Here is a 20,538-nt window from a genome sequence, read left to right as displayed (position 1 = left end):
ATGAAGTATATCATCCCCAGTGTAATTGGGAGAAAGCAATCTCAGCTCAGCTGTCAGAAACAGAATCCAGAATGTTGAATATTTCACTCTGGGTTATTTAAAACAAAATGGACATGTCCTGGAACATCTTAGTAATGCTTGACTGGAAGGAATGAAATATTTACATGTTAAACAAGATCTGATAGACTAAACAACACAAGGAAACAAAAAACTTTCCAAGTAGAGTGCTTGGAAAAAGTTAGATTTTCATCTTCAAAATACCAAAGTGCATAAACTTCCTGGGAAATGTTTCAAGTGTTGCTATAGAATTCCAGACTGCACTTCCTTTGCATTGTAGATATTTTCATCAAAAAATATGTACATTGACTCTGTAAACAGATAACTGATGTATGGTGTTAGATGTTATGCTACATTCCATATGACCATTTCCATTACTCTCTCCTGTCTGCAGTTATGCTAAATTTTGCACATTCTTAAAGAGTACCCAAGGCAAAAATCGCATGTCAACTGCTAAAAAAGAATGTAACCTTTGTTTCTCTGTTTTCTTCTCACAATCTTGATCTTTGACCTTCTTAAGTATGCGTTTCTCGGACCACTTACACTATAATAGTCCCAGTGGACTTTGAAGACAAAAATTGTACTTTTCCATAGCTAATGGTCTGAGCATGCAGTCAAAGTCACTAAAGCTGAGATGGTTCTGGCATAGTAGGTTAATATGTGTTTTTATACACAAACTGAGAATTCTAGTCTTTGCCACCTGGCTAGTGTCACCTTCTATCAAGGTCTTCCACGGTGTCCATGTTGTTTCAAAATACCAAACTGGATTTCACTTTTTTCTGGAGCACAAAGCTCCCACTCTCATATGCAGACACTGAATCATATGTGACTACTCCTGAGATAAGACTGTATCTTTGGCCAACATTGTCTCAACCTGGTAAATGTTGTAAACAGCTAAACAGAATAGAGTGCTTTCTAAGCATACAATGATATATTTACATACATTAAATGTGACTGCTTTAGCCTGCTACATCTATAGTTATTGTGGTTAAGGATCTGAAAATCAAATGAAATTACAACTTCCTGTAAGGTGGGGGGAAACAGGGGGAAGGCAGATAGAGGTAAATATAACAAGTATGTAATAGAGTTGGAGGATGAATATATTTTAGAAGTCAAGACATACATATTTCTGTATTATAATCTATTATGGGGAAGTGGTACATACAAGAGAATGTGGCAATGTACTTGTTTGGGGGAATGGCATACCGGTATTATGTGTAGTTCATTATTTCTAGTTTTCTTTTTACATTTTGTATGTCATTAAATAAAAAAAAAAACTTCCTGTAATTTAACCTGTAGAGTATCTAGGTTCTCCAGTGTGACTTTGTGGTCAGGATCCTCTGATCATGTTGGAAGACCTAGAGATGCTTGCACCTGACCCAAGCAGCTGCTACTGCTTGCTCCTGCCCGGGGAAGGGAGAAAGGAGGGAGGGAGAAAAGGGAAAAAGAAAGAAAGAGAGAAAGAAAGATATGTAGGGAAGGAGGGAGGGAGGGAGAAAGACAGACATAGAGAGAGAGAGGAAAAGGGGGGAAAGAGAGAGGGAGAAGGGGAGAAAGAAAAAAGAAGGAAGGCAGTAAAAAGAGGAAGGGAAAAAAGGAAGAAAGAAAGGTTGGCAGGTAGGTAGGAAACAGAAAGGGAAGGAGGAAAATAAGAAAGGGAGAAAGAAAGAAGAAGGAATTCAGAATTCAGAAAGCATGGTTTAGTGCTTTGAACATCGGATTATGGCTCTGAACCCCAAGGGTGACTTTACACAAGTCATACTCTCAGCCTCAGAGGAAGACAAAAGTAAATTATGACAAGAAGACTCTGTGAGTCTTAGCAGTGGGTTCGTAAGTTATTGTAGAGACTATCTGTCTATCATACTTAGCTAAGGCTGTTTCTGAATGCATGTGGAAATCTATTTGAGTGTCATCAGCATTCTGGGGTCACTCCACCCCATACCTCAGGGTGTTCTCTCCCAGAGGTTTCATGTAAACGTTCAAAAGTATTGAGGATAGAATGGCACCTTGTGGGATGTCACAACCTTTCTTTGAACAGCACCTCCATCTGGAACCTGCCCGAGAGGTACAACCAGGACCACTGCAACTCATTGCCTCCAATCCCCCCCCCCCCAGGTGCGGGCGTTCCAGAAGGATACCACGATTGATGGTCTCAAATGCCACTGAAAGCATCAACAGGGACACACCACCCCTGTCAGTGTTAAGACAGAGATAATCTACAAAGACAGCCATGGCACCCTAAATTCTATATCTTTCTCTGAAGCCAGTTTGAAATGAGTCATCCAAGTGTATCGGGAGTTGAAGGGCAACTGCTCACTCCATTACCTTCCCAAGAAAGGAAGAGTAAACAGCGATCTGTAATTATTATAATCTTTTTAGCAGTGGTCTAGCTACTGCTTCTATTAAACAGGATGGAAAGTTCTCTTCCCTGAGAAAAACATTCATAATTTGCATTCGAGATCAAATCCCATTTCCTCCCTGGACAACCAGCCAAAAGGGGCAGAGATGGAAAAAATGTGTTGTCCTTCTTATTTGCCCAGTTTGTCCACATCAGCAGTACTCACCAATTGAAACTGATCCAGTGTAATCCCACTAATAGAGCTGCTGGACTACTCGTTATCAACTTCTTCGTTATCAACGTTGGCTCTTATATGAAATATATCTGCAAAATTGTAATAAAGGCATCACAGTGAGCTACTGAAGTTCTAGCAGTGGGTTCAGAGGAGAGGGTGTCTGGGTTAAACCTCTCACCACCCTGAACAGCTCAGCAGATGTGAATTCACAGATGCAATGCATGCAAATAATAAAACTTTCTTCGTTGCACATGTTGGCATCTTATAGCAACAAAGATGTCCTCTATATAGTGTCTTGTCACATATAAGTCAAATTTCCCACTATCTGCATTTTAGTCGTCATCTTTCCCATCAGTTCCCTGAGAGTCCTCATATACCAAGGAGGCTGGTTAGTAACAGGTCAGAGAAGATATGTTGGTGATATCAGCTATAGAACCCTCTGGATCTGATCCCAGATTATCTGCTTATCCCAGATTATCTGGCAGTGTAGGCTCATATAATCCAAAGAAGATAATCTGGGATCAGATCCTGGGATATAGGGCAATGTAGATCCAGTTGTAGAGGGACTTCATAGTACCATAGTTTTCATATGTGTAGCTGCCCACATCAGGCTGGTTTGTAAACATTCTGTTTTACATAGAAAGTGCTACACTTGAGACTTGGCTTTTGAATTAAAGGACCTTATGAACACAAACCTTCTTCATGTCAGATAGTTAATGGGAAAATAAATCTTGCAGATGAGTACCTGCAGTTGACTCTATGCACATGGGTGTATGGTACTATCCATCTTACTTGCTTACTTGCTATGCCTTCCAGTTAGATAATGTTACCCTTTTTCCTATGGTAAAAAGTCACCAAGAAAGGGACCTCAAATATTTTAGTTATGGGATTCAGCATACCAAATCCAACAGGTGATAAGTATTTAACATCATAGGTTGTTTCTGTGGGATTTCACTCAAGTCAAAATTTTAAAAGAAGGATCTGAGATGTTCACCAGTACGCTGCACAAAGCCAAACAACAAATTAATTTGAAAGTTCATCTTTAAGACAGAATATCTAAACAAAAAAGAAAAATAAACTTTTAAAAAATAAATAAGACTGCCAGCATGTTTGGAGTGTGTGTGTGTGTGTGTGTTTATTTACTGTATATGCTCAAATTGCCAACCTCATTCTGTATTTTGTACATTTGAAGGGGATGACATCTGCATAGGTGCTCACGTTGTTAATTATAAATGTCCAAATATTTTTCCCAAATCTTGATTTCTTTGTGGTAAAACATTGCATGTAATCCTCAAAGAAAGTACTATAGTGAAAGCTGTTATGCTGCTCCATTTTTAGCTGCTCTGTTTCTTGCTTGAACTAATAGTGAACCTTAGTAAAATGCTTTTTTTATAGATCGCATATGCAGTAAATGGTGATCCTCCTGCCTCTGTTGATGGCTTGTCAAAATACTAATTTTCAAACTGAGCACTAGTGTGCTATTTCTAAAGTTAGCTTGAGTACCTGAAGCCTGCAAAAAGCCTAAGGCATCACTTTGACTCTCTGCATGATTCACTGCCCTCATCTTGTCTCAGTCCAAACAGGAGTAGGCTCTGATTATTTATAATAATGACTCATCCAAAGACCAAGGAGCTCATGTCAGGGCATATCCAAAACTATTTTTTGTATAAGCAAAAAGTGTGTGCTTTTCTAAAGCATCTATCCTGAAAGAAAGGCTTACATCCTGGAGAATGCTATACTAAACTGGCACATGACCAAAAAAAAAAAACTAAGGGGATATGCATGCTGAATATGCTGCTTTAGATCTGTGTTTTAAAAATTATTTTGTTCTGTATATAAAAGAATTTTCAACATATGTTATTCACCTTTTATAGGCTAACAGAAGCCCATCGAACAGCTGTCAAAGTTGTAAGGAGAATGCAATATTTTGTCGCCCGTAGGAAATTTCAGGTAATGAATGCAAATTGCAGTAAGAAAATACACCATATCAGTAGTACTGTGGAGTGAAGGGACACTCAGGGCAGAATGTGTAAACTTTCCTATGCAGGAAAACTTTGTGTACCAAGCGGTTTGTGTAGCAAATAGCTATACAAATATAGAGTAACACAAAGCATGGAAAGATGTGGATTATTGCTAATCTTTTGTAGATCATGAAACTATTTTGTAAAATCTTAATCTTTTGCAGATTCTGAATATATTTTTCAAAATGTTCAGGTTCCAATATTTTTCACCAAATACTGTGAACAGCACTGCAGTTGGTACATAATACTTTTTGTCTAGTTCCTTTCAAGTGTATGATTTCCAGGGTGCCAAATGTTGAATCATGGATCAGTAGGCATAGCTTGAAACTCATTCTGCACACAGTTCATACATGGTTGCTTTGCTCAGAAAACTTCAGTGCAGAAAACTTCATTTCAGTACAGAAAATAGTAGTTTCTATGTTTAAAATAATGTTGTTTGTTACACAGACAAAACTGTGATTGGGGATTTGTTCTGTGTAAAATTTAAACATGGCTCTGCAACATTTGTGCAAAAGATAGCACTTTCTGTGCAGAAAACAGCCGCTGTGTAGTAAACAGCAGTTGCTGTGCCAGAATTTCTATTTCTGCAGTTGTAATGCTATTATTAATGCAGAATTTTTGCTTCTTATGCAGAAAATGAAAGTATTCATTGTTGCCTTTGAAAAGGAATGGAGTGAACAATTACATCCTTGCATCTTAAAATTATAGAAGTAGAGAGTTAGAAGAGACCACAAGTGTCATCCAATTCAACTCCCTGCCATGCAGGAAAATTCAATCAAAGCACTCCTGATAGATGGCCAGCCTCTGATTAAAAACCTCCAGAGAAGGAAACTACCATGCTCCAAGGCAGGGTATTCCACCACTGAACAGTTCTTATCAGGATATTATTCCCAATGTTTAGGTGGCATCTCTTTTCCTCCAATTTGAATCTATTGTCTTGTCCATCAGAGCAAACCCTGGTGATGATAGAACTCAATGGCTGAGGCAGTAGAACTAAAATAGAACACTTGTCAAAACTAGGAAGAACTAGTTGCTCTGCTAGGTTTTTCCCCTTGTTCAGAGATGCCAGTTCCTCAACAGAGGATCCTGAAAAGTCAATCAAACTCAGAGATCTAACTCTCATTCTGCATTTCTTTTAACAAAAAAAATCCAACAAAAATTAAGTATCTCTTATAGTATACTAGCTTGGGGACCCAGCGATGCCCGGGTCATTTGAGAATGGTATTATTTGTCTTTTAATGCTATGTATTCTGTTTGGAGTGGGTGAACTACAGTTCCCAGAATCGTGGCTGAATCCTCCCGAAACCCTGCTAGTATTATAAGTTGGCTATTTTGGGCGTGTGTACCAGGTATGGTGCAGTAATCTCTGGATGGGGGTGAACTACTGCAATTTCCAGATTCCCAGGGCAATTGTCCCGAAATATCTAACAGTATCCACAGGAGGCAATATTCAGTCCGTGTGCCAAGTTTGATCTAGATTCATTATTGGCTGGGTTCAGTGGTCTTTGGATGGAGGTGAACTACAACTCCCAAAATCAAGGCCCCTTCCCACAAATACCTGCAGTATGTTCAGTAGGTCATGAGGCTTCTCTGTGTGAAGTGTGGTCCTAGTGCATTGTCGGTGGGGGTCAGTGTTTATCTGGTTGCAGGTGAACTATAACTCCCTTTTCCCCAAACTTGTCCAATATGTTGTATTGGTTATGGGGGCTCTATGTGCCAAGTGTGATGCTCATTCATTGCAGGTGAACTATAAATCCCAGTAACTACTACTCCTCAACTTCCAGTCCAGTTCCCCTCCAAACCCACCAGTAGTCAAATCTGGGCATATCGGGGATGCATGGCAAGTTTGGCCGAGAGCCATCATTATTTGGGTTCATAGCATTCTGGGTGTAGGTGAACTACAACTCCTCTAAATGCCCCCGTAAGAGTCACAGTGCTGTGACTTGATGCAGGGTGAACTACAACTTCCACCATGTGGAGTCAATCCCTAAACTCCTCCAGTAAGTTTAGTTGCAGCTCAGTTCTGCTCTGTTTGTTATGCAGAGAGATTGGAAAGGAAAGGGCAGTGGGCGGGGCCATGCAAATTCCACAGCAATGGAAAACCCTGAGATGCCTGCCTGTGGTGGAAGAAAAAGCAAAATCTAGGATGAAATGGTCCCCAAACAAAAGCATTCCTTGGGTGGTGGGCTGTAGTGTTTGGGAAGGACATTGGCAGGGGTTGGGCTGCGTGTTCATGGCACTCGCTGTAACCGCAATGTCAGTGGAAAAGAGTGACTTGCTAGATTCTTAACCCTGGGAACTATAGCCTGTTTGTGGAGGCCGGAGGCTGTCTGTGTGATCAGAGATCCGTGCCACATACACACATACGGATTTTTGCTTTTATTATGGATTTAGATAGATTTAGATTTAGATTAGATTAGATTTGAAATCATATAAACAATGTAATAACTGTAGAAACATAGCATGCGAATCTATTCAGAGCCTCTGTGGTAGTTGCTGTTGCTTTGTACCTGGTAAATCTACCAGGTACAGATTTTTTTAAGAATAGGGTTGCCTTTCTCTTCTGCTGAGACTGAAAGAGTGTTAGTTGCCCAAAGATTCTGTCCTCACTCCCAACCCAAAATTTTGTCTCCACCCCCAACCCAAACCCCAGGCTTTCGCTCAAGAGATGGCTCAAGCAGCCACCCTCCGGGGCCCCATTTCCCCTCAAAAACTTACCAGAGGGGCCTGCCAGCAGTGTAGCCCCTCTGAAAAGTTCTCCTGACATGCAAAAATGACGTGTTCCCTCCTCCCCCCACCCACCTCCTGACATGTCATTTTCGCACATCAGGAGAACTCTCCAAAGGGGTCTGTGCTGCCAGGTAAGTTTTTGAGGAGGAAATGGGGGACTGGACACCATTTCACTCCTTCGGGCTCCAAGAACCCAAACAACTGGGATGACTGTGTTGTGCAGAAGCAGTCCTGGGAGTCAGTCCCCACAGGCCTGGCACCTCAACAGATCCGGACCTTTTAATAAGGTCTGAATATGTTGAGGTGTCAAATTAATCTGGAGAAAACTGGGATGCCCATGTTTTCTCCACATTAATCTGGGTTTACCTGAGGCATCATTTGGACACTTCAGGTAAACCTGTGACCCATCACGAGTTATCAGGCAATGTAGAAGGGCCCTAAGTTAGATCCCAACTACCTTGTTTTGTCATAACGTTTTCTGCATAAAAAGAGCTATTCAGGAACTGGATAAGAAAAATTGTACCTTTTTGCTTGGATTCAGTGATGTTTTATCTTGCATTCCTTCACATAAATTTTTATCACCCCCAATTTTACACGAACAAATAGAGGTTTAGAAAAATAAACTTTACTGGAAAGGAAGAAAATTAATTATGCATTTGTGTAGCCTTCTCTCTCCTGTCTCATTTTCTCGCTCACCCCACCCCTTTATGGCACAGGTAGGCTCTGAGCCATTTTAATTCAAAAGAAAAAGCCCCCACAAAATACATTGGGAAAGGAGGGGCATATTTAGACAAATTACTCTCAGAGCACCCCTGCCAGTCAATCCAAAGAGTAGTGTTGACATAGTTGCCCCATGCAAAAGACAATATTCTGCCTTTTTTCTGGCCAGAAATAATGATGTGTCACCATCTGGAAGCAGTCAAGTAGGATGAGTATTTAAGAAGCAACAATTTCAGTGTAAATGTTTCCCCTCTCCTCCTAATTGCCAAGAAAACTTTAAACTCATGTTCCCTAAAGCCAGTGCCAAGGTAAGCCAGGATTGCTGATAACTGGCAACACTGGTCTTTCTTCCTTTCTTCCTTTCCTTCTTTCTTTCTTCTTCTCCCTCTCTTGTCCTTCGCTTCCTCCTTTGTGTGAGTGTTTCTTTTTTACAAGATCTTTTCTCTCTCTTTTGGCTTTTTTCTGCAATTCTGGAATCCCATGGCTGCACTCCAAGCATGACCCCCTGGAGGTGTTTAATGCATGCTAATGGCTTCAGCTGAGGCTGTAGCAGACTGGAAGCAGACAACACAATTAATGATCTTCTGTTAGTTATTTTTGAATTACTGGATAGTTTTTCCTGCAGTGTACTTCACCCCTTTCTTTTTTTGCTTCACTGAATCACAGCCAGAAGGGAGATCCATCTTGCCCCAGATTCCCCACTGAACTTATGCAGATTACAAAACAGCTAAAGCCAACACTAGTGCAGACCACCTCTACTACACTTCCAGTTTCTTCATGTATATCCTTAATAACAGCATTGTCATGTAAATTCCCAAGATTACTTTTTTACTTCAGTGGTACTTAGAGTCAGAAAATCCCAACTGGTCTTTCCATTTTAAATCCAAAGATCAAGCAATCCAATAGCAAAGTAAAACTAGAATAATTGGGGAAGGGGTTACCTGTTTGCTAACTATTTAAAATCTGTAAATGATAAGGGTCTGGAGAACAATCCCTATGAGGAGCAGCTTAAAGAACTGGGCATGTTTAGCCTGCAGAAGGGAAGACTGAGAGGAGACATGATAGCCATGTATAAATATGTGAGGAGAAGTCATAGGGAGGAGGGAGCAAGCTTGTTTTCTGCTGCCCTGGAGACTAGGACACAGAACAATGGCTTCAAACTACAGGAAAGAAGATTCCACTTGAACATTAAAAAGAATGTCCTAACTGTGAGAACTGTTTGACAGTGGAACTCTCTGTCATGGAGTGTGGTGGAGGCTACCTCTTTGGAGGCTTTTAAGCAAAGGCTGGATGGTCATCTGTCAGGGGTACTTTGAATGTGATTTTCCTGCTTCTTGGCAGGTGGTTGGACAGGATGGCCCGTGAGGTCTCTTCCAACTCTATGATTCTATGTGCCACAATGCCCTGAGTCCTGACCAGGCTAAAGGTTAATACTAAAACATATGCACACACACATACCTATTAAAATAAATCATACAAACAAATCATACACATTCTGCCTTGGAAATGCAATGTCTTCCATTACCAGTCTACCTTCTATCTGTAAAATTGATGTGATTGTGATAATACTGACTCACCTTCTAGGATTATATCACAATAATTTATAAACATCTTAAAGCATTACTAATAGCTGTATGGTTCAGACAGGTGAAACTTAACAGACTCTCTAATCATTCTGTTTTGATTTGTACTTTTTTGACAGCAAGCTCGGAAGCCTTATGACGTGCGGGATGTGATTGAACAATATTCTCAAGGGCACCTCAATATGATGGTTCGGATCAAAGAACTCCAAAGAAGGTATGCCACATTGCCTCCAAGAAAACTCATGTTTTCCTTGAAGACACTAGGTGAAGATATTTTATTAATAAGTGGTTCTGAAAATATTGTGCCCAGAGTCCTTAAAATTCATGACTTCTGTGAAACTTCATTGTAAACAACTTGAGCATCCTTCATCTAGAATTATGAAGTATTTTGGAATCCAGAATTATCCACATGAGTGGCTGAGATAGTGACATATTGATACATTTGCTTTCTGATGGTTCAGTGTGCACAAACACTGTTTCATGCACAAAAGTGTTGGCCCCATTTTAGGAGACAACCCCTGGCATTGAGACCAAGAAGATGCCTGTTGGCAGAAACCCAGGCAAGTGATTTACCTGAGCTGCCCATTTTAAATGAGTCCCTGCTTTGGCGAGCAAACAGATTAGGCCCAATTGAAATTAGCCAGCAAGCAAGGAGAGAAGGTGATTTTCAGCCAAGGAAGATTTTATTATCTGCAGATAAGATGCTAGCTAGTGATACATTCACAAAATAGATAGCATACAGAATACAGTTTCATAGCCCTTTTTATACATAGGCTGCAACCAAGCCTCTAATTCTGACCAGTCACAGCCCATGGCCAGCATGGGTTGGGAACAAAGAATGATTAAGTGTCGATGAATAGGGTTCCTTTCACTGAACAGGAAAAATAACAAAGTGATTGAGGGCATCTTTGGCCCTACCCAGGAATGCTATTGTCTTATGAGATGAACATGGCATGGGCCCTTAATAGGGCTGGGCTGGCGTTTCCAGCCCCCAGAGAAACAAAACATCATATATTACTATAATCATGCAAAAATGACAGAGGATAGGTTGGCTGTGGACATGCAAATTTTCCTTCTGATGAAGGCGGCCCCGTTCATCAAAGGTGCAGTGTGGTGAAATTGGTTCTTCCCCAGGGGGGCAGAAAGAGGTGATTGCCCTGCCCAAATAAGCTATTGTGTTGCAATGTCCAGGTAAAGTCCAAGATATGGGTGAGGCTGGAAATTGATGAGGAAATTCCCAGCTTGTTTTCTTTCCCCCAGGCTATGCAATTGTGTGGGATGCAAGACTTTTTTGGGTTCAGGAACAAGGTTTTCCACAAAGGGAAGGAATGGGGATCTCAGGAGCATAAAACATTAGGTTAACACAACATATAGGCAAAATAGGAACACATAGGAAAAACGTGGAGCATTTAGAGCAAATTATATACACAAGAGACATAGTTTTCCAAAGTACCTTTAACAAGCCAGGCTTCTCAGAGGAAAAAAGGGGAAGGAAGGCAGTGTAACACTCCTAAGCGGCTCGAACACTGGGAACCAACACAACAGCCAATAACAAAATAATATCTTTATTAAAGCAATAAAAGTTCCAAATGGAAATAAGCAGTTATATAGAAGTAGCAAATGACCTTCCAGGAAAGATCAATTTTAGTCCAATAATATAAAGTCTTATGTCCGATATTAGAGTTCAAAATCCAATAACCGAAACACACTCAAACTCCGCCTGAGTTTTGAGTGGGGAAATAAGCAGAGCAAGAAGAGTCCTTCAGAAGTAATGATCGAAACAGGGTTTCAAGGCAAGGCAAGTTGTAAGTTCAGGAGCTGAAACGCAGTCCCATCAAGGCAGGAAGGTAAACCAACACCCGGTCTACTCCAGAGTAAGCGCACCGTCAGGCCGCTTGGAAATCAGGAATGAGAGACGACGCTACTTCTTAGTCCAAAGTTAAGTTGCCATCGCACAGAAGATTCTCTGCGCACAACTTTTATTGAAGTTCATAGCTCCCCCAAACCAGGTGTTAAACTCCCCAAAACTTCCCAAGAGAACTGGACCTCCAAACATCATGCCAGGTGCCTGCCTCCCTAATTCTTCCCAAGAGAACTGGGTTCAGCCACAATCACCTCACTCTGCTAATCTGACACTTCTCCTTACAGATTGCCTTAGAGAGCAGTCTGTTTTCAAAAAAGCCCTTCTATCGAACGGTAACTCCTCCGGAGAGCCGGGAAGGGCCGGCTCCTTCTCAAGGCCGTCTTTAATTGGCTCTGGTATGGAAATGTCAACAGAAGGCATCTGGAAAGGAACAGAATCTTGCTCACTTGGGAAAAAACTCAAATCCTCTTCATTTTGGACAGCAATGGCTGTGGGGTCAGGGGCCAAAGGTGCCTGAGACATCACAGGCAGGCAAAGTGGAAGAAAAAGAGGAAAGGGGGGAAAAGTGAGGAACGAAGAAAAAAGGAAAGGAAGGAAAAAAGTGAGGAAAGGAGAAAGAAAGGAAGGAAAGGAGGAAGAGAGAAAGGAAAGTAGGGAGAAGGAAAAAAAGAAGAAGAGAGAAACAAAGGAGACTTCAGTGAGTGGGGACCTGGCCCAGGTAAACTAGACATCCCAAGGACCTGGGGGTGATTTTCTCATGCAACAAAAGTATTAAAAATATTGCATAAAATTACCTTCAGGCTATGAGTGTAAGGTGAATATGAAATATAAACAAATTCCATGTTTAGGCATTATGTATGTATGATATATGCAAGATATATGATATGTGAGATCGATAGATAGATAGGATGCTTGTATACTTTTCTCATGGATCCTATAAACTTGGTCAATATCATATTGATATTACATTGCAGAAAGGAGGCTGAGAACTATAGCTAATCACTGAAAACAGGGTAGGCGACAGAAGCAAGATTCCTGTAAACACTGTCCTGCATCTGTTCTTAGTGGAATGCAAGGAATCTTTTGCCTGTTAGTTTAAAGCAGCAAAGAGCCCTGTTATACCTTGAAGACTGACACAGTTGTCATACCATCATCATTCTGAAGATGCTTATCCACTTCCAAACCATTGAATGCAGTTCAGGAATGTAAGGAAGCTGCGAGTTGGTATAGTATACCAATAAATCAATAATTTCCAGGTTCAGCATTTTTCAGGCTTGGCGTGAATTCAGTGAGCCTTAACGCCTGCTCTTGTGTGTCAGATGATGATGATTGCTTTCTTGACAAGATTGGCAAAGAGTGGCTTAAAAATCTGTATAGTGTGTGAGTGCATTAAATACAATTATTGTTATCGGCTTTAAATGTATTTAGGTGGGCCATAGAAATACCAGTCCCACCACAAAATACAAAATGAAATATAGTTCTCAGAAGGTTGCTTATGTTGGAAGCAGGTTAGAAAAATGTTAGATCATGATCATGTCGATAACCCATATTCACTGTAATCTAATTCAGTGCATGGGCAGATGCAGTGGACTCAAACCATTTTTACAGCCTTCGTGGCTCCTTCTATAGTTCCTAGACAAACCACAAAAAGGATACCCAGATATGGTGGTTTGGCATTACCTATATCCTCAGCACCCCAATCAGCCAAAAATACAGGAATGGACAAACAAAGTTTTAGGTTCCATTTGTGGCTGATTTTGCTATAAATGCAGCTCAGCATAAGGGTACCAGGGCAAAAATTGGCTTCCGCTACAGTTGTGGATCCTTGATGTAGTGAAAATGAAGATGGGTTTCTACAGTTAATTGAGCTTTTCCTTTAGCCTTCCAATAGCTAAAATAGATGGAAAGCAGTGTCAACAGAGATTAAAACAGATGGAAAGCAGTGCCAACAGAGACTTACCAAGAATGGTGACATTTCTAGTGTTCCTAGAAACCACAATCTAGCATCACTAGAAGACAGGATTTCTTCACAGTCCGTAAGGTTTTTCAGCTGATCTTTCTTGCCTACATTCAACATCCAGATTATTTGCTTTGAATTAGATAACCTGGCAGTGTAGACTCATATAATCCAGTTCAAGGCAGATAATGTGGATTATCTGCTTTGATAATCTGGATTATATGGCAGTCTAGCAGGGGTCTTAGTGGGAAAGAGGGCTGAATTTGCCACTCTTAACATCACATATCTGCATGATTTCTGAAAAGACAAGCTTAATCATATATGTTCATAGGCTCTCCGCCTGGCAAGGAATACAGAACACAGATTGTTTTCCACCAACTGGTAATCTCCATATTGTGCTAAATTGGTAGGGCCATTGTTCAGGTCCTTTCTACACTGCCCTATAAAATCCAGATTGTCTGCCTTGAACTGAATTATCTGGCATTATGCAATGCTTCTGACACAAAATGAATAAACCTGGCAGTGAAGACTCATGTAATCCAGTTCAAAACAGATAATGTGGATTATCTGATTTGATAATCTGAATTATATGGCAGTGTAGAAAGGGCCTCAGTGATAAAGAGCCTTGTTTAGATGAACAAACAAAAAAGTATTTTGTATGCTGTAGAAAGAAAATGAGACTGGGCATCTGTACACTCTTGTCCAATAATTTAGCTTGCTCTCTATAGATCACATACATATTTATTTATTTTTTGTCACGGTGTACTGTATAAGCATATGTATGCAAATATAACCTCTCTGTCTCTTTTTTCTTCTTTCAAGGTTGGATCATTCCCTGGGAAAACCTGGTCTCTTTCTTCCAGGTACAGCACTAGAAATTGCATTCTGGGCTTTCCTTCTCACCTGACCTCTCTGCCACTCAAAGAACAATTCCATTCCCATTCCTTCCTTTGCTTATTTGGCAAGGATGATGGCAGCAGAAACAGTGGCTGTCGATACATGGCTTCCATTCCTTTGGCATACTGTGAAACAGCTTATAATAAGAAATACATGAGAGTCTTGGATATTCCCCATCTCCTGCCTATATTTTTGTAATCTTTCCCGAGGGCAATGCAACCAGTGGAGGGGAAAACTTTTTCATAACTAGCCACTATCTCAGATTGCTGACTGATTTATTGCAGCACAGTGTCTACTGTCATTGAAATCTGCAGCTCAAAACCGTAAATGCTTCTACAGTAGAGTCTCAGTTATCCAAGCTAAATGGGGCGGCAGAACTTTGGATAAGCAAATATCTTGGATAATAAGGAGGGATTAAGGAAAAGCCTATTAAACATCAAATTAGGTTATGATTTTACAAATTAAGTACCAAAACATCATGTTATACAACAAATTCGACAGAAAAAGTAGTTCAATACGCAGCAATGTTATGTTGTAATTACTGTATTTACGAATTTAGCACCAAAATATCATGATATATTGAAAACATTGACTACAAAAATGGCTTGGATAATCCAGAACCTTGGATAAGCGAGTCTTGGATAAGTGAGACTCTACTGTATTTAGATTATGCAAGGGTGAAATTTCAGCTCATTTGTTTCATAAGAATTTAGCAAAGTTTACAAATAATGTTATATTCTGAATGGGAAGAATTTGATATTTAATAAAATATTAATATGGAAGATAGTAAAATTGGTTTGTCCATCAAGTGGTGTAACTTTCTAAGGTCTGGAATGGATCACTATGAATTGAGCTGCGTTTGTGGCCCAGAATTGATGTTTGTCTTATTTTATTTTATTGTAAACATTATGATCCATTTATCAACCTGTTAGGATTGTATTTAAACATCCAATACATTAAAACATTAAATATATGAATACAAACATTTGAAAACAGACTCAAAGCATCATTTAAAATTAATTAAAAACAACAGCCAGTTAAAATAGAGCAGCCACCCTTGATTCTTAAGAAATGAAACTCAATCACCAGAAACTCTAGACTGGAAAGAGCCAAATTATTATCCCTTAGTTGGGTTCTGCCCCCAAAAGTACCTTGTAGGGTGGTGAGACATAAAATAGAGTATCTGCTAAGGATTGCAGATTTTGAACAGTTTCATTATTTCAGCACCTTGAATTGAACTTGGAACTCAAGCAAGCACAGTTATAAATACAGTGTTGTCTGGTCTCTAAAACACATCTGACAATAGTCTGGCTCTACAATTTTGCACTAGCTATAGCTTCTGAACATTTTTTTCAATGACAGCCTAGTTAGGATGCATTACAACAAGAGCCACTGTCACCAGACTTGCTCTCTTTAGTGAAGGGCATAGCTGGCACACCATCCAAACTAGTCCAAAGGCATTCCTGGTTAGAACAACTACCAGGCCTTCCATGATCAGTTCTGGGATTAAGAATCTGATCTTTCTGAGCAACTACAATTCCTTTCAAAAGAGGCTTTAATCCCAAACCCACATTAGGATTCCTGTTGAACAACATAAAACCTGTTTTGTCTCAGGCCTCTTCTACACTGTCCTATAAAATGTAGATTATCTGCTTTGAATTAGGTTATATGGCACTGTAGACTCACAAGATCCAGTTCAAGACAGATCATGTGGATCTTTTTTTTTCGTGTCAGGATCAACCTGAGTTGCTTCTGGAGTGAGAGAATTGGCCGTCTGCAAGGACGTTGCCCAGGGGACGCCCGGATGTTTTGATGTTTTACCATCCTTGTGGGAGGCTTCTCTCATGTCCCCGCATGGAGCTGGAGCTGATAGAGGGAGCTCATCCACGCTCTCCCCAGGTGGGATTTGAACCTGGCAGCCTTCAGGTCAGCAACCCGACCTTCAAGTCACAAGGCTTTTATCCCCTAGGCCACCGGAGCCTCCTGTATCATGTGGATTATCTGCTTTGATCATCTGGATTATATGGCAGTGTAGAAGGGGCCTAAATATTTCCTCACATTCAGCCCTTTGCTGCATCAGTTCAGGATTTTGATAGCCTTATTGGTTTCACGTGTAAAAGAGAATTGAATGTCATCAGCAACATGATGACTCCCAATACCCAACTCCATGTGAATTCCCCCAGCCACATGTAGATGTTAAAAGCATAAGGGGATAAAACTGCACCCTATGGGACTCCAGAGAGTAACAGCCAGAAGGCTGAACTGCGGTCTCTATTCCCACCTTTTAGGAAAGTTCAGAGCCAAAAAGACTGGAACCACAGATTAAGACCCAATTCATCTCCCAAAACCAAATGATACCTTCATTGATGGTACTAAATGCTCTTGTGAGGTCCAACATAAGTAAAAGGATGCACGATCCCGTTGAGTTTTCAAAACAGATCTTCCATCAAGGCAACCAAAGCTATTTATGTCCCATAAGTAGTTCTTTTTGGAGGGTTTAATAGTTTTTTCCCCTAATAGCAGATACATACAGCGTTATTTTCCCCATGTTGGAAATAGCTATACATAATGAATTTGGTCAGTCAAAGTGGAGGATAATCTGACTCATTTCATTTTTGAAGAATGCACCAAAATGTAAAAGTTACATATTCAGGATGTAAAAGGTATGAAATAACTGAATGACAGGGAACATGAAACTAAGAAATTTCCTCATCTCTAGCTGAGGCCCCTTCCACACAGCTGAATAAAATCCCACATTATCTGTTTTTAACTGGAATATATGGCAGTGTGTACTCAGATAATCCAGTTGAAAGCAGATATTGTGGGATTTTCTGCCTTAATATTCTGGGTTATATGGCTGTGTGTAACCACCCTAAGATATTTTCCGATGGAGATGTCAAGAAAGGAATCTTGGGTCTTATTTCTTAATGGTATGTGTGTGTACGTGTCAACCTTTAAGTCACATTTCAACATATGGTGCGGTTAGTAATTTGTTTGCAAAATACACTCAGAGCAGTTTGCCAGTGGATTCCTCTGAAATATAACCCACAGCACCTGGTATTCCTTGCCAGCCCCCATCCAAATACTAACCAGGTCTGGTTCTGTTTAGCTTCTAAAATCTGATGAGATCTGATGCCTTCAGGGTATTTAAATTATATTCTTGCTTTATAACCTAGTAAATCCATTTAATTTATATTTTGTTTATGAAATGGTATCTATTTATGGGGGAGGAGTGTATATATTTATAGTTGTAATCATGTTGCCATTTAACATTCTACTAATGTTGATTGGACTTAACTGTACCTTTTTTTTTAATTTAGAAAAGGGGGTAGACAAAGGGTACTATACTGTTGGAGCCAGACTGATCCGGCTGGAGGATAAGGTAAGGGTCACTTTTTGCTCTGAAGTCATAACTGATTTATGTTTTAAAGTTTCTATCTTGCCATCATGTTCTTTAAAACATTTAAAATATGTGAAAAGTATTCTTATATTCAGGAGTAAGTTGCTGACATGTGCATAACTATAGTTAGGGCAAAATGTGAAATATTTGGCTTTTGAACCCAGAGCCTGTGGGTAGTGGAGTGACAGGATTTTGCCTGAAATATGAATTACTAAATGGTCATGATATATTTTGCTTTGAGACAGATTAAACTGAGTGTGGAGCAGTTGATTATTTGGCTTTGTTTGAGATGTTATTTCAAGAATGCTTTTTAATATATGAACGGGGATATTAGGATGAAGAGTTAAATATAACAGTGTTGTCAAGATATAACTGAATAACATCTTGAAAGTGTACCACCATATACTAAAGCAAAGAGATAAAGATGATTGCCTTTCCGTTTGTTTAAGAAAATCAAAGAAAATTGAATTATATGCCTTTGTTGTTTTTGTTGTTGTTCCACTGTCTCTCCAAATCAAACAGGTTCTGTAGGACTTCATAAAAACAGATTTTGCAGGGTCTTGGGGCCAATAGTGGGGCAAAATGAGTGTACAATTGGCCCTCCACATTTGCAGGTTTAACAGGTGATTATTTGCATCTCTAGGAATCACTTTCAAGGAACCACTGTCAAGGAACTACTAGGTCTTCCAGGGTGTTTCTACAGTCAGCTTCAACTGAACCTTGACCATAGAGTCACCTTAGAGGACTTAGGACCTCATCACATGGAAGGTTCCCTCCATTTCTACATGCTTCAAAGATGAAATCCTACTAATCCCATCAAACAATGCACAACACATTATTATTATTATTATTATTATTATTATTATTATTATTATTATTACTAGTAAATGTAAAGGTAAAGGTTTCCCCTGACGTTAAGTCCAGTCGTGACCAATTCTGAGGGTTGGTGTTCATCTCCATTTCTAAGTCAAAGAGCCGGCGTTGTCCATAGACACCTTCAAGGTCACGTGGCCAGCATGACTGCATGGAGCGCCGTTACCTTCCCGCCGGAGCAGTACCTATTGATCTACTCACATTTGCATGTTTTCGAACTGCTAGGTTGGCAGGAGCTGGGGCTAACAGCGGGCGCTCATTCCGCTCCTGGGATTTGAACCTGGGACCTTTTGGTCCGCAAGTTCAGCAGCTCAGCGCTTTAACACACTGTGCCACCAGGGGCCCCTATTATTATTATTATTATTAATAATAATAATAATAACAATAATAATAATAAACACTTTATATATCAGGGTGGCTTACAACAAAATTAAATCATAACACATACATAAGCAAAAGCAAGAAGACAAGACATAATATATAACCAACAATCATAAGCAGGTTAAATTAACATAACAGTATCACAATACATACACCATTTAAACTTTGTACTGAGTTTTAAAACATATAGCACCTTGTTGGCAAAACCAATCAAAAACCAATAGCTATTTGACAGAGCTAAAAGACAGAGTGTTCTGTGGGTTGCTCATGGGACTCCATCTCTGAAGTGTGTAGAAACGAATGGATTTGAAAGACTGGCTGAAATCTGCTTCACTCATCTCCCTGCACTTAGAAACACTTAGATACAGGTATTGTGCTTTTGCCCATTTTCAGTTTGTTTTGTGACATTTCAATGTGGGGTGCATGTAGGTGGTCTTTTCATGCTCCTCAGTGCTCCTTCTGCCTCCAGAAACAGAAAAGTACTTATACATAATTCTATTCCATTTTTTAAAGAAAGGTTGCTGTAACAGCACAATTTCAAAACTTTGAAATTTTGCCTTATTCATAATTTCTTGTTTCAAAAACTCTTCTGCAATTGTGCAATTTGAAAAATATATTTTAAAAAACTGAGACATGGGGGAGCCAACAGTCGCCTGTGTGGTGAAGAAGGAAGCACATGGTTTAACTAGAAACGGGCAGAAGTGTGCACTTTGCTCATCTTAAGGTCCCATCAAATGCCAGACCTAGCTACTCCTGGACGAACCTCTGATTCTGCTACATTTATGTGGCAGAAATATCTGACAGCCCTTTTAGATATGAAATTACATTGTTTATACATTAGTGTGTAATACTCAGTTCATATGGCATTATTGGACAGTTGAACCATAATGTTTGTTTGTCGTCTTTTGTGCTTGCTTACAAATTACTTGCATTATTATGGCTGGTATTACAGGTGAATGTGGTTTGTTTCAAAACCTCCATGGAGACCTTCCAAAGGAGATTGAGACCAATTTTCCAATATCAGATCATGCCATTTGGCTGAACCTTTACTAGCTTCAGCGTAAGCTGTTTGTTTTAAATTATGCTCTGCGGTCAATGACAGATTTTCTTACATGTTTGGACAATTGCTTTCAAATTCCAATATGATCTACTAGTTGGCAGTAGCTTTAATTTAAATTTGTAATTTGATGCCCCTTTGTCATTTAGATGGGATTGTCTGATTTTGGTCTTCCATTTAATATTTTAAAGCAAAGAACATCATGAAAGGGAAACCAAAACAAAAAAATAATAAAAACTGGTATAGACAAGAATTGTCAAATAGGAAAAGTGTGCAAAAGACATCTCTACTGAATTTTGAAAAATATATCTATTGGGATTTTCATAATTATATAGCAATCTCTTGTGGTACTTACAATTACAGTCAACGTTCTTATTAACATAACTCTTTCCACATTTATAGACAAACAAGTGATAACATGCCAA

The 20,538-nt window shown here is 39.7% G+C and overlaps 1 protein-coding gene across 3 annotated transcripts in view; it reads left to right on the top strand.

Annotated features, from left to right (window-relative positions):
- Nucleotides 1–20,538, top strand: part of LOC100564878 (potassium voltage-gated channel subfamily KQT member 1) — a 224,398-nt gene that overhangs the window by 114,564 nt on the left and 89,296 nt on the right. For all 3 annotated transcript variants that reach the window (XM_062981976.1, XM_008121661.3, XM_008121659.3), the window contains 4 exons: nt 4,505–4,580; nt 9,804–9,898; nt 14,328–14,368; nt 17,723–17,784. In XM_062981976.1, the coding sequence (XP_062838046.1) occupies nt 4,505–4,580; nt 9,804–9,898; nt 14,328–14,368; nt 17,723–17,784 (274 nt within the window). The remainder of the gene's footprint in view (nt 1–4,504; nt 4,581–9,803; nt 9,899–14,327; nt 14,369–17,722; nt 17,785–20,538) is intronic.

This window comes from Anolis carolinensis, chromosome 5, assembly GCF_035594765.1.
Source record: "Anolis carolinensis isolate JA03-04 chromosome 5, rAnoCar3.1.pri, whole genome shotgun sequence".
Taxonomy (NCBI): domain Eukaryota; kingdom Metazoa; phylum Chordata; class Lepidosauria; order Squamata; family Dactyloidae; genus Anolis; species Anolis carolinensis.
Note: the sequence above shows the minus strand (reverse complement) of the source record. Positions and strands in the feature narration are given on the sequence as shown.